The sequence below is a fragment of the Pongo pygmaeus genome, chromosome 16 (assembly GCF_028885625.2).
Source record: "Pongo pygmaeus isolate AG05252 chromosome 16, NHGRI_mPonPyg2-v2.0_pri, whole genome shotgun sequence".
NCBI lineage: Eukaryota > Metazoa > Chordata > Mammalia > Primates > Hominidae > Pongo > Pongo pygmaeus.
The window spans coordinates 46606176-46620575 of NC_072389.2; the positions used below are offsets into that span (position 1 = coordinate 46606176).

General features: G+C 46.6%; 1 protein-coding gene across 1 annotated transcript in view; it reads left to right on the plus strand.

The window, feature by feature from the left end:
• Nucleotides 1-6310: 6310 nt before the first annotated feature.
• Nucleotides 6311-14400, plus strand: part of RTF1 (RTF1 homolog, Paf1/RNA polymerase II complex component) — a 71985-nt gene continuing 63895 nt past the window's right edge. The window contains exon 1 of the mRNA XM_054450326.1: nt 6311-6527. Within this exon, the coding sequence (XP_054306301.1) occupies nt 6330-6527 (198 nt within the window). The 5' untranslated portion in view covers nt 6311-6329. The remainder of the gene's footprint in view (nt 6528-14400) is intronic.

A 14400-nucleotide genomic window follows, 5' to 3' on the forward strand; every position in this document is an offset into this window, starting at 1 on the left:
CTTGCAGCGAGCGGAGATTGTGCCACTGCACTCCAGCCTGGGCGACAGAGCAAGACTCTTTCTCAAAAATAAATAAATTAATTAATAATAATAATAATTTTAGCTGAGGTAGGAGGATAGCTTGAGCCCAGGAGTTCAAATCTAGCCTGGGTGACAGAGCAGAACCCCGTTTCTAAAAATATAATAATAATACAAATTAATTAACACAAAAATACAAATAACTTTAAAGATATAAGATTGTCCCTATGGTAACATCCCCTTCACTCCTTGGCATTGTGATATGGTTTTCTGAAAGCTGTTTTTGAGTACAGTGGACACTTCAATAAAAAACAGCCTCTGTTACATGTGCTGAGGTAGGAACAAAAGGTTATGAACTACAGAGCTATCCTGAGAGAGGCCAGAGAGAAGGCTGACCTTACAGCATCTTAAAATTAGTTCCTAGCTCAGCACAGTGGTTCATGCCTGCCCAACACTTTGGGAGGCCAAGGTGGGAGGATCACTTAAGCTCAGGAGTTTGGGATCAGCCTGGGTAACATATGGAGACCTCATCTCTACAAAAATAAAGACAAATTAGCCAGGTGTGGTGGTGCATTTCTCTGGTCCCAGCTACTTGGGAGGCTGAGTTGGGAGATTGCTGGGGCCTGGGAGGTTGAGGCTGCAGTGAGCTGTGATTGTGCCACTGCATTGCAGCCTGAGTGACAGAGTGAGACTCAGTCTCAAAACAAAACAAAACTTTGAGATGATGGACACTTGCATAGGAAAAAAAAATTAGTTCTCACTTACCAGGAGGAAACAATTAAATACAAAGAAGCCAAGGATTCCCATTTAATATATACTCACCATGTGTATTTTAGTCATGGAACTCAGGCCTCTGGTGGTAGACATTAACTCATGGATATACAAAGCATTTTCTGACACTCCCTGGTGCCACCTTGGCGTGGCACTCAAACCAGTCTAACGCTGCAGGGAGAAACCACATTATAGGATAACACATGTTGCATGATCCTGTTTTGGGGTGTGTTTACATGTATTCCCTAAGAGGTCTGGAACAATACACACTAAACTAGTCATAGGAGTTTTTCCTGGAGAATGAGATTGGGAGAGAAGAGGGATGAGGGTGAGGACCTCCATTTTACTTTATATACTTCTGGATTTGGATTTCTTATTTATAGTGGACATATATTAATTTTGTACTCTAAAAAATAAATTCGGCTGGGCATGTTGTCTCATGTCTTTAATCCCAGCACTTTGGAAGTCCAAGGCAAGAGGATCACTTAAGCCCAGGAGCTCAAGACCAATGTAGGCACCATGGTGAGACCTTGTCTCTACAGAAATATTTAAAAATTAGCCGGGCATGGTGGAGTGCCTGTTGTCCCAGCTACTCTGTGAGCCATGATCCTATCACTGTATTCCAGCCCGGGCAATGGAACAAGACTCTGTTTAAAACAAAACAAAACAAAACAAAACAAAAACCATAATAGTACATTTTTTTTTTTAAAGTACATTATTTAAATCCAGGCACAGGGGCTCATGTCTGTAATCCAAACACTTTGGGAGGACTGCTTGAGCCCACGAGTTCGAGACCAGACTGGGCAACATAGGGAGACCCTGTCTCTGCAAAAAAAATACAAAAATTAGCTGAGTGTGGCGGTGCGCTGTAGTCTCAGCTACTCGGGAGGCTGAGGTGGGAGGACTGCTTGAGCCTAGGAGGTTGAGGCTGCAGTGAGCCATGACGGTGCCATTGTACTCCAGTCTGGGGGACAGAGCAAGACCCTGTCTTTAAAAAATAAAAATAAATACAATTGGCTGGGCGTGGTAGCTCACACCTGTAAACCCAGCACTTTGGGAGGCTGAGGCGGGTGGATCACCTGAGGTCAGGAGTTTAAGACCAGCCTGACCAACATGGAGAAATCCCATCTCTACTAAAAATACAAAATTAGCGGGGTATAGTGGCACATGCCTGTCATCCCAGCTACTCGGGAGGCTGAGGCAGGAGAATTTCTTGAACCTGGGAGGCAGAGGTTGCGGTGGGCCGAGATGGTGCCATTGCACTCCAGCCTGGGCAACAAGAGCAAAACTCTGCCTCAAAAAATAAAAAATAAATAAATAAGTAAATAAATAAAAATAAAAATAAATACAATAAATAAAGAGACTTTCAATACCTACAGTGAGAGGTCAAGGAAAGCTGAGCCTGAGGATAATCATCAGAGTAGCCGGAGCTCCAATAACGTTAAACTCCCAAGCAAGGCAGTGTGCCTAAGCCAAAGGCCAGGCCCTAGTTGAGAAATAATGGGACCATGACAAATGGGATGGGGATATCTGGTTAATGCCCCTAAAGAATTTGAAATCCCAGGTACTCCCGAACCCTCTGAACCTGCAGAAATGATCTTCCATCCAGCCTCCTCTCCTGCTTTTAGATACTGCAGAGGCTTGTCCCTGGCAGGACTGCAGGATTTCTCCTTCCCCTCAGAATCTACTCTTACCCCTCTCCTGGCCACTAGACTTATATAGGGTTAAGTCACCACATAACCCAGTGGGGGACATATTGGGCCTAATAAAGGAGGAAAAGGACTATACGCCAAAAGAGCTGCAAGAACTAGCCAAGCAGGTGGTGGCAGGAGCTGGGAAAGTAGCAAACAACTGGATTCTGAGGGTGCCTGATCAAGAGGCCCAAGTTGTAAGATTGGGCCAGATATGGTGGCTCATGCTATGATCTCAACACTTTTAAGAGAGTGAGGCAGGAGGATCACTTGAGGATAGAAATTGGAGACCAGCTTGGGCAACATAGTGAGATCTTGTCTCTACAAAAAATAAAAATAAAAAAATTAGCAGGGTGTGTTGGCACATGCCTGTAGTCCCAGCTACTTGGTAGGCTGAGGTGGGAGGATTGCTTGAGCCCAGGAGTCTAAGGTTGCAGTGAGCCATGATCATACCACTGCACTCCAGCCTGGGTGACAGTGCAAGACCCTGTTTCAACGAAAAAAAAAAAATTCCAAGATTAGATAAGGGAGAGTATTGTTTTTTTTTTTTTTTTTTTTTTTTTTTTTTTGAGATGAGCTCTCGCTCTGCTGCCCAGGCTGGAGTGCAGTGATGTGATCTCAGCTCACTGCAACCTCCGCCTTCTGGGTGCAAGCAATTCTCCTGCCTCAGCCTCCTGAGTAGCTGGGACTACAGGTGCATGCCACCACGCCCAGCTAATTTTTGTATTTTTAGTAGAGACAGGGTTTCACCATGTCAGCCAGGCTGGTCTCGAACTCCTGACCTCAAGTGATCCACCCTCCTTGGTCTCCCAAAGTGCTAGGATTACAGGCATGAGCCACCACGCCTGGCCTAACTTATTATTATCATTATTTTTTTAAATTTTGAGATGGAATTTCACTCTTGTTGCCCACGCTGGAGTGCAATGCGCGATCTCAGCTCACTGCAACTCCGCCTCCTGGGTTCAAGTGATTCTCCTGCCTCAGCCTCCCAAGTAGCTGGGATTACATGGGCCTGCCACAATGCACAGCTAATTTTTTTTTTTTTTTTTTTTTGTATTTTTAGTAGAGACGGGATTTCACCATGTCAGCCAGGCTGGTCTTGAACTCCTGACCTCAGGTAATCCGCCTGCCTCGGCCTCCCAAAGTGCTGGGATTACAGGCGTGAGCCACCACACTTGGCTTCGCCTAACTTACTATTTTTTTTGAGACGTGGTTTCTCTATGTTGCCAAGGATGGATTCGACCTCCTGGGCTCAACCGATCCTCCTACCTTAGCCTCCCAAGTAACTGGGACCATAGACCTGTGCCTCCATGCTTGCTTTGTAAACTTACACCTTATAAGAACCCAAAGAGACAGACACTATCATTATCCCCATTTTACTAATTGGAAACTTTGACTGGTTGGGATCTCTGGGAAGCTGACTCAAGAGGGAGTTTAAAGCGACGTTTATTCACTAAATTTAGACATTGATTAGACTCAATACGGACTAACTTCAGTACGTGAATCATTAGAAGACCCCTTGCAGAAAGGTCAAAATCTACAGATTTCACTCAAAGAACATACTTTTATTAATTCCAGTCAAGGGCCACTGACCATGTTATGGCTTTCTTTTTAGCAATACTGTGTATTAACACATTTAAAGAGGGTCCTCCAGAAGGGCACCACAGGCTTCAGAGTGGCTAGACATACAGAAGCTGGGCTGTGATTCGGGGTCACCTTGGCCATGGGCTGGGTTCCAAAGATATGTCGGGGGAGAAAAGTCTATGAGCCGTATCTTAGGAAAACTTTTCTAGGGTAAAGAGGTAGTTGGACTTTATTTAGGTTATTTTATTTATGTATTTATTTTTTTGAGACAGGGTCTCACTTTGTCACCCAGGCTGAAGTGCAGTGGTGCGATTATTTTCTTTTATCCATTTTTTTTTTTTTTGAGAACAGGCTCGCTATTGTTGCCCAGGCTGGAGTGCAGTGGCGCGATCTCAGCTCACTGCAACCTCCACCTCCCAGGTTCAAGCAATTCTCTGCCTCAGCCTCCCAAGTAGCTGGGAATACATGCGCCCGCCACCACGTCTAACTATTTTTTGTATTTTCAGTAGAAATGGGGTTTCGCCGTCTTGGCCAAGTTGGTCTTGAACTCCTGACCTCGTGATCCACCTGCCTTGGCCTCCCAAAGTACTGGGGTTACAGGAAACAGCCACTGCACCCGGTCCAGATTATTATTTTTGAGAAAGAGTCACATCTGTTGCCAGGCTGGAGTGCAGTGGTACGATTTAGTCTCACTGCAGCCTCCGCCTTTGGGTTCAAGTGATTCTCCTGCCTCAGCCTCCCAAGTAGCTGGGATTACAGGAACACGCCACTATGCCTGGCTAATTTTTGTATTTTTAGTAGAGACAGGGTTTTACCATGTTGGTCAGGCTGGTCTCGATCTCCTGACCTTGTGATCCGCCTGCCTCGGCCTCCCAAAGTGCTGGGATTACAGGCGTGAGCCACTGTGCCTGGCCTAATTTTTGTATTTTTAGTATAGATGGGGTTTCCCATGTTGGCCAGGCTGGTCTTGAACTCCTGCCCTCAGGTGATCCGCCCTCTTCGGCTTCCCCAAGTGCTGGTCAACATGGTGAAACCCCATCTCTACTGAAAATACAAAAATTAGCAGGGCGTGCTGAAGGGCGTCTGTAATCCCATCTATTCCGGAGGTTGAGGCTGGAGAATCGCCTGAACCCGGGCGGCAGAGGTTGCAGTGAGCCAAGATCGCGCCATTGCACCCCAGCCTGGGCGACAAGAACGAAACTCCGTCTCAAAAAAAAAAAAAAAAAAAAAATTAGCCAGGCGTGGTGGCAGGAGCCTGTAATCCCAGCTACTCAGGAGGCTGAGGCAGGAGAATCGCGTGAACCTGGGAGGTGGAGTTGCAGTGAGCCGATACCGCGCCATTGCGCTCCAGGCTGGGCAGTAAGAACGATTCCGTCTCCAAAACAAACAAACGAACAAGCAAACAAACAAAAAAAACCACCACCACAAATCAGGCTGGGCACGGTAGCTCACGCCTGTAATCCCAGCACTTTGGGAGGCCAAGGCAGGAGGATCCCTTGGGCCCAGGAGTTCGAGACCAGCCTGGGCAATATAGGGAGGCCCCGTCTCTACTAAAACACAAAACCACTCACAAATCAAATCATGTGGTTCTTCAGTTTAAAATCTTTAAATACTCAAGTTCAAACTCCCTAATTCAGCTTACTTATTAGGCTCTGAGTGATGCAGTCGCCGTGTCCTTCTCCAGCCTGGTCTCTCGCCTATCCCCACCCACAATCTCTGCTCTGGCCAAAACAAACTTCAGTTCTCCGAACCTAACTTTATTATCGCCGGGCCATTTTGCCTACGCTGTTCTCTGCGTGCAACACTCTACTCTCCTTTTGGGTAATTCAGATGCATTCTCCAGGTCCCAGCTCAGCTGTCACTCGCACAGCCCGAGTCGGCAGGCTCCAGCCCCCAACCGGTGTCCATCGCGTGGTCCAGACGACTTATGTCTTCCAGGCCGTCGGCCCCTTTAGTACACGCCATCAGTGTGGACAGCTGAAAGTAGGTAGACACGTGAGCCCCCTCAGAGAAAACCTGGATCCTTGCGGCTCCAGCCCCCGATAAGTAGAGAGCCCACCAAACTTCGGTTCCGTAGCAGAGACATAGCCAAGGACTCCAGGGCAGTCACGGGGAAAGCCACCACCATTCTCTGCCCGGAACCAGCGAGGGGGGAAGGCCCCGCCTCTCACGCTGCGTCGGGGGCGGGGAAGGGCGGGGCACCCGGCGCCCTGCGAACGGCGTGCGGCGAGCAGGGGGCGGGGCCAGGGGCGGAGCGGAGCGCGCATGCGCGGTCGCCTTTGTGTGGGTCGAGCAGCGGCGGCGGCGGCGGCAGTGGCGGTCCCACTGGCAGGCGGGCAAGAGGGGAGTCCGGGCGGCGGCCGGCGTGGGAGCCGGGGGACCACCATGGTAAAGAAGCGGAAAGGCCGCGTCGTGATCGACTCGGACACAGAGGACAGCGGCAGCGACGAGAACCTGGATCAGGTGAGGGCAGGCCGCGGAGGCGCGGGCCGGCGGAGCCAGAGGGCTGTCGGGGCCGCGGGAGCCGGAGCCGGCCGGGCCTGGAGCCTTCCTACCAGAGCGCCCAGCTCGCCCCGTGCCCTGGGCACCACTACAGCCCCTTTCCCTTCTTCCCGGAGTGTGCGGGGCCTTGGAGACCGGCCCGGGCCTGGAGACGGAGCCCCGAGGACTTGGCGCCTTGGGCGGGGAGGCGGGGCAGGGACCGGGCTGATGGGCCTCGGGCTCGGGGGTAGCGAAAGGGGCCGCGATCTTCCGGGGCCAAATCGGGGCGGCGGGCTGTAGTCCAGGAGATCCGGGCTGGGAGAGATAGGAAGTATCGCCCGCCAACCTGGGAGGCTGGGAGGTTTTGGAGGAGGTGCAAGGGTGCGCGTCGAGCAGTTGGGGGTTAGGGCCAAGAAGATCCAGACTCTACAAGGTGGAAGTTTTTCGGACAAGGGGTGTGGACAGAGGGGAAGGACACTCGTAAATGTTCTTAGGAGCCTCTGCCATGCTTGCCAAGGATGACTTAGCTGTGGGCACGAGTTTATTTGGCGACTAGGGTCGTTTGTGTTTGAGAAGGGCCCCTGTTGGGGTGTCAGACCCAAAAAAACACTCTTGGGTGGAGGAAAGAGGGCAGATACTGGAAGTAATAGAGAACTATGTAGGGCGACATGGAGGGACTGTGCATAGCCCAGGCCTCCTCTTGGCCCTTTCATACAGCATCCCAGAATTCTTTCTTACTTGAAGACTGCAGGAAGCACTGAAAGTAACTTTTGGCCTCAGTGTCTTGGGGTTGAACTGTTTATATACTCTAGAAAACATTGTAGGGAGGAATCTGCTCTTTGTAGCAGTGCTCTAGTGATACCAGGCGATACAAAGATGGTCTCCTTTATGTTTAATGAGCAAATGATGTAAAGAAAGAATATGCAAGAGATAGTAGCTTTTGAGTAGAAAGAGTACTGAACTTGGAGTCTGAAAATTTGAATTCTAGGCTGGGCTTATGCTATTTTCTAGCTATATATCTTTGGTCTTAAACGTAAAATGAAAATGTAACATCAGCTTTGTGTATCTAAATGGTTTATTGTAAAGATCAAGTGTTTGTAAAAATTGATGGCAGTGCAAGCATTTGCTAATTGTAAAGTTTTTCTATAAGTGGCTTATTGGAGGTCTTTTATATGAAGCCAGGGGTCTCAGTTTGAAAGTATTAGGGGCTGGGCGCGGTGGCTCACGCTGTAGCCCCAGCACTTTGGGAGACCAAGGCGGGTGGATCATCTGAGGTCGGGAGTTCGAGACCAGCCTGACCAACATGGAGAAACCCCGTCTCTACTAAAAATACAAAATTAGCGGGGCGTGGTGGCACATGCCTGTAATCCCAGCTACTCGGGAGGCTGAGGCAGGAGAATTCTTGAACCCGGGAGGCTGAGGTTGCGGTGAGCCTGGGCAACAAGAGTGAAACTTCATCACACACACACACACACACAAAAAAAAAAAGAAAGAAAGAAAGAAAAAGAATTAAGGCATAAAAGGGGAGGACTTTTTATTTATTTATTTATTTTTTTTTGGGGACGGAGTCTCGCACTGTCACTCAGGCTGGAGTGCAGTGGTGCGATCTCGGCACTGCAAGCTCCGCCAAGGGGAGGACTTTTAAGAAGAAAAGGACTGGGGAGGTGCTGTAGAAAGAAGACTGCTTTGAAAATGGTGGTAGGGAGGTGGAGAAGTAATGGGGCCTGTGTAGGACTATCTAAGGAATAGAAACTTTGTTTTGGGGTAGGAATTGAAAATGTTCTCATTGAAAGACTCCTGAAGTTTACAAAAATATCAAAAGTATAATTTTGACTGTAAAAGTTTGATTGGTAGATAATTTTAGACTGGTAATTAGAAGGAGTAGAATCTATTTTTTTCTATCTTTTCATCTACAAATGTGAATGTTTCAGATAATAACAACATTGGCTACCATTTATATAGTGCCTGGGGTAGGCACTTTAATTGTTTTGTTTACATTGTCAAGTTTTCACATTATGGTAAGTTTGGAATTATTTCCTCTACTTTACATAAAGAAAATGGAGGTTGAAAAAATTAAATAATTCACAACTAGTAAGTGGTAGCATTGGGATTTGAACCCAGATCTGCATGAATACAAAGCCTATACTGTTTCCATTCTACCAACTCAATCTGTTAAATTTTTTTCATACTGCCAAATGATAATGTTTCACAGTCATTTTTCATGGTGCTAGAATTTGTGTTTATAAAGTACACTGGATAGTTTAGAGGAAATTGGTACATACATTAAAAGGATTATTTGGGGGGATTTCTTGGTAAAGCACTCTCAAGACATCTGTTCAAATGATGAATGAACTGAACTGCAAATTATTGTCCTTAGTAGTTTCCCACAGAATTCTGATGAATAAAATAAGTTGAGTGCTTCCTTTCGTGGTAGAGATATTTCACCTGATCCACAAAAAGCTTTTTCAAAGTGGGAACTGGAGAGAATTGCCACTTTATTTATTTATTTATTTATTTATTTATTTTTGAGACGGGGTCTTGTTCTATTGCCCGGGCTGGAGTTCAGTGGCACAATCTCAACTCACTGCAACCTCCGCCTCCTGGGTTCAAGCGATTCTCCTGCTTCAGCCTCCCGTGTAGCTGGGACTACAAGTGCCTGCCACCACACCTGGCTAATTTTTTGTATTTTTAGTGGAGACAGGGTTTCTCCATGTTGGCCAGGCTGGTCTCGAACTCCTGACCTCAAGTGATCTGCCCACCTCGGTCTCCCAAAGTGCTGGGATTACAGGCATGAGCCACCGTGCTTGGCCGGAATTGCAACTTTAAATCCAATTCTAAATATCTATTTTTAAAAGGAAATTAACATAAAATGTGTAAGTAATACCTAATACATTTTAACAACAAATTTAACTTCCTCCCCTTCAGCTTCGTATTTGCATTCTTGTTATCAGATGGGAACTAGATCAAAATTCCCTTTCCCTGCACATCCTAACAGGGGTACTGATGCCTTCTGTTTGTCTGTTCAGCACTATGCCAGACTTAGAAGAATCAAAGAGGAAGGTCTCTGCCCTCTAGACATTTTCACGAAAGACCTTTAGCAAAAGTTCACAGTCACTCCTGCTTGGGGGTCTTTAGGAATCCTAATGCATTCTGGATCTTTCCTGCCCCAAATACCTTGTGCTGCTCCATCTGGTTCTGAGTCTTCACTGGGGGTATAACATTAGACTTGCTGTCTAGCGTATGGTACTTGTGGAAGGAACAAACCATGACAGATCACCGAGTATCTAGGGTGGATTGGAACGCAGTTAGTAAGGAGGCCTTTTGTCCCTGGGTTTTTCAGATGGGAATCTGAGCCATTATGTCAAAAATTTTACCTCCAGTTTATTCCTTACTGAAGGTGAGATAGATGGGCCTTCTAGGCTGGTTTTTCCTGGTGGTAGGGGCAGACCTCTGTGTCAGAAGCCACCTGGGTTGCTTATTTAAAATGTAGGTTGGGACTTAGAGGGTGCAGCAGTTCCCATCCTAGACCTACTCTCAGGGGATAGAGGTCTGGACTCTGCATTTGTAACAGGTATAGCTGAAGTAATTATGATTTATGTTAGTGATTAAGATCACTGCCTATATGCAAGTTAATCTTTTTAGTAACACACTATAAGTATTTAGAAGAGAAATAGCTTCCTGTCTCTGCCATAGTACTTCCAAGTTAAGCGTACATGTGTAGGCTGGGCATGGTGGCTCATGCCCTGTAATCTCAGCACTTTGGGAGGCCAAAGTGGGAGGATCACTTGAACCTAGGTGTTTGAGTTGAGCGTAGGCAACAAAGTGAGACCTCATCTGTAAAAAGACTTTAAAAATTGTCCAGGTGCAGTGGCTCATGCCTGTAATCCCAGCACTTTGGGAGGCTGAGACGGGCGGATCACCTGAGGTCGGGAGTTTGAGACCAGCCTGACCAACATGGAGAAACCTCGTCTCTACTAAAAATACAAAATTAGCCGGGCATGATGGTGCTTGCCTGTAATCCCAGTTACTTAGAAGGCTGAGGCAGGAGAATCACTTGAACCCAGGAGGTGGAGGCTGTGGTGAGCCGAGATTGTGCCATTGTACTCCAGCCTGGGCAACAAGAGTGAAACTGTGTATCAAAAAAAAAAAAAAAAAGAATTTAAAAATTAGCTGGGCATGGTGGCGTGCCTGTAGTCTCAGCTACTTGGGAGTCTGGGGTGGGAGGATTGCTTGAGCCTGGGAGGTTGAAGTTGCAGTTACTTGTGGTCCCACCATTTCTCTCCAGCCCAGGTAACAGAATGAGACCCTGTCTCAAAAAAAAAAAAAAGAAAAAAAAGGCACTTGTATAACTAAAAGAACTTGACAGGGAGGTTTTAAGATGGCAAAACTACTGGTTCTTTTTTTTAGACAGGGTTTCACTCCTGTCGCCCAGGCTGGAGTGCAGTGGCACAATTACAGCTCACTGCTGTAGCATTGACCTCCCTAGCTCAGTCATCCTTCCATCTCAGCCTCTCAAGTAGCTGGGACTACAGGTGTGCACCACCGCCCAGCTAATTTTTAAAATCATTTGTAGAGATGGGGTCCCACTACATTGCCTAGGCTAGTCTCGAACGCCTGGGCTTAGGTGATTCTCAGGCTTCGGCCTCCCAAAGTGCTGGAATTACAGGTGTGAGCTGCCACACCAGGCCTTATTTATTTGTTTGTTTATTTATTTATTTTTGAGATGGAGTCTCACTGTATCGCCCAGGCTGGAGTGCAATAGCATGATCTCGACTCACTGCAGCTTCCACCTCCCGGGTTCAAGCAATTCTCCTGCCTCAGCCTCCTGAGTAGCTGAGATTACAGGCACCTGCCACCACACCTGGCTAATTTTTTGTATTTTCAGTAGAGACGGGGTTTCGCCATGTTGGCCAGACTGGTCTCTAACTCCTGGCCTCAGGTGATCTAGCACCTAGCCTTATTTTAACCTTTGAAAGTTTTTAAAACTAAGACCTAGTTTGAGAGTTTGAAAGCTTTTCTTTTAGCATTTGACCTGATAGTGACTCTGTCCTTATTTTGACCACACCCTTTCTTCAACATTTTTAAATTTCAAGATACTTGCTGTTGGTGCCTATTGGGAAATAATAATTTGAGGCACACCTCTGGGCTGTATGTCACCTCTCTTTATGGAATAATATTTATGCAGTAAGTCTTATAAAATAAAAAGCATTCAAGATAATAAAGGAACCAGAGTTCTCAATTCAAATCAGTACAACTCAGTATTTATAAAAATTTTGTTCTGCCTTTCTAAAAAACTAAAAATTGAGCTATGTGCACACTGGGATGCTTTGTTTTATAGGTGTCTTATTTAAAATGGAGATTATATTGTCATGTCCTGTTTTTCTCTGTTTATCTAACTTGAAGTAGCAATAATTAAATTTGTCTTTGAGAGAATAGGCCCCCCTAAGTATTTTCTTTTTTCTGAGATGGAGTCTCGCTCTGTCACCCAGGCTGGAGTGCAGTGGCGCGATCTTGACTCCTGCAGCCTCCGCCTCCCGGGTTCAAGCAATTATCTGCCTTAGCCTCCCGAGTAGCTTGGATTACAGGCGCACGCCACCACGTCCAGCTAATTTTTGTATTTTTAGTAGAGACGGGGTTTCACCATCTTGGCCAGGCTGGTCTTGAACTCCTGACCTCGTGATCCACGCTCCTCGGCCTCCCAAAGTGTTGGGATTACAGGCGTGAACCACCGCGCCCGGCCAGCCCCGTAAGTATTTTCTAGGAGCTGTTTTCAGATACTACATGTAAAGAATATTATTATTATAAAGTACACTTCTATAAACCTTCCCCATAAATCTTAAGAAATTTAAAAGTTGTACTTCTTGTTAATGTAGTGTTTTCCGCATTAATCAGAGGCAAATTTTGAAGGTAGGATGAGTTTGTGAGAAGTGTCAGTGTTAATTTGTGAAAACTTTAATTTGTGTCATGTTGCATCTAGCTTGATGTAATTCGCTTGTTAATTTCACTCTTTTCAAAGAGTGAGTCCCATGGGAGCTCCCTCCCTACCCAACCCCCGCCCAAGATGGAGTCTTGCTCTGTCACCCAGGCTGGAGAGCAATGGCACGCTGTCGGCTCACTGCAACTTCTGCCTCTAGGTTCAAGTGATTCTCCTGCCTCAGCCTCCTGAGTAGCTGGGATGATAGGCACACACCACCACTCCCGGCTAATTTTACATTTTTATTAGAGATGAGGTTTCTCCATGTTGGTCAGTCTGGTCTCGAACTCCCGACCTCAGGTGATCCACCCACCTCAGCCTCCCAAAGTGCTGGGATTACAGGGGTGAGCCAACACGCCCAGCCCTGGGAGTTTTAACAGTGAGGCTTTTAGGAAAAATACAAAACTGATCTTCAGACACAGGTCATATTGGTGAATTTATTTTTATTTATTTATTTATTTATTTTGAGATGGAGTCTCACTCTGTTGCCCAGGCTGGAGTGCAGTGGGACGATCTCAGCTCACTGCCACCTCTGCTTCCCGGGTTCAAGCGATTCTCCTGCCTCAGCCTCCCAAGTAGCTGGGATTACAGGCATGCACCACCATGCCCGACTAATTTTTGTATTTTTAGTAGAGATGGGGTTTCACCATGTTGGCCAGGCTGGTCTCAAACTCCTGACCTCAAGTGATCCGCCCGCCTTGGCTTCCCCAGAGTGCTGGGATTTCAGGCATGAGCCACCGCATCCGGCCTGATTGTTCATCATTCAACAGATGTATTAGACAGTGTTAGACACTAGAGCTATTGGGTGAACAAAATGGAAGCAGTTTCCACCTTCGAGGAGTGTAAAGTGGAATGAGAGAGAGATGAGGTGGGGAGATTGCTCAGAGAGAGTAATTTCCTTACAATTGCACTACAGGCCATGAAGCAAGGACAAGAATACTGTGGAGATATTACCAGGGACCCTATTCTAGCCTGATGAGAGTGACATTGAAACAGACCTGGAATGTGTGTTAAGGAAAAGCAGATTAGAAGACTGAAGAGTAAAGGGAAGAGTGTTGAATGTTCATGGTTGAGGCACCAGCATATATAAAAGAAATGAGACAGGAAGGACCTAGAGCCCTTATGAAACTGAAAGAAGCACAGAATGAGTAACATAAACTAGTTGCATAGTTGGAGAGAGTAGTACAAATGAAACTGTAGAGGTAGATTCTGTTTTGACCCTTTGAGGATGGAGAAGTCAGTTTACGGACTATACTCAGCAGTAAAAATAAAATTGAATTGATAGAACACATCAAGTGTGTCATACATAGTGAATGTAAGTAATGAAATTTGTGTGTCTCATATGTACATGTACTTGTATACTGGGTTATGAGGTATAATTTATCTTACTGTGGGCTGCGTTAAAAAGAGAAAAGTTTTTTGGCCAGTTGCAGTGGCTCACGCCTGTAATCCCAGCACTTTGGGAGGCCGAGGCGGGCGGATCTTATGAGGCCAGGAATTCGACCAGGCAGGCCAACATGGCGAAACCCCATCTACTAAAAATACAAAAATTAGCCAGGTGCGGTGGCACACACCTGTAGTCCCAGCCACTGGCGAGGCTGAGGCATGAGAATCCCTTGAATCTGGGAGGCGGAGGTTGCAGTGAGCCGAGATCACCACTGTACTAGCCTGGGTGACAGAGAGAGACTCCGTCTAAAAAAAACAAAAAACAAAAAAAAAATTTAAAGCCATTGGAGGGCCTCAGCCTCCCCAGTGGCTGGGACTACAGGTGTGTGCCACCACACTCGGCTAATTTTTGTTGTTTTTTTTTTTTTGAGACAGAGTCTCGCTCTTTTCCCCAGGCTGGACTGCAGTGGCGCTAACTCTGCCACTGCAAGCTTC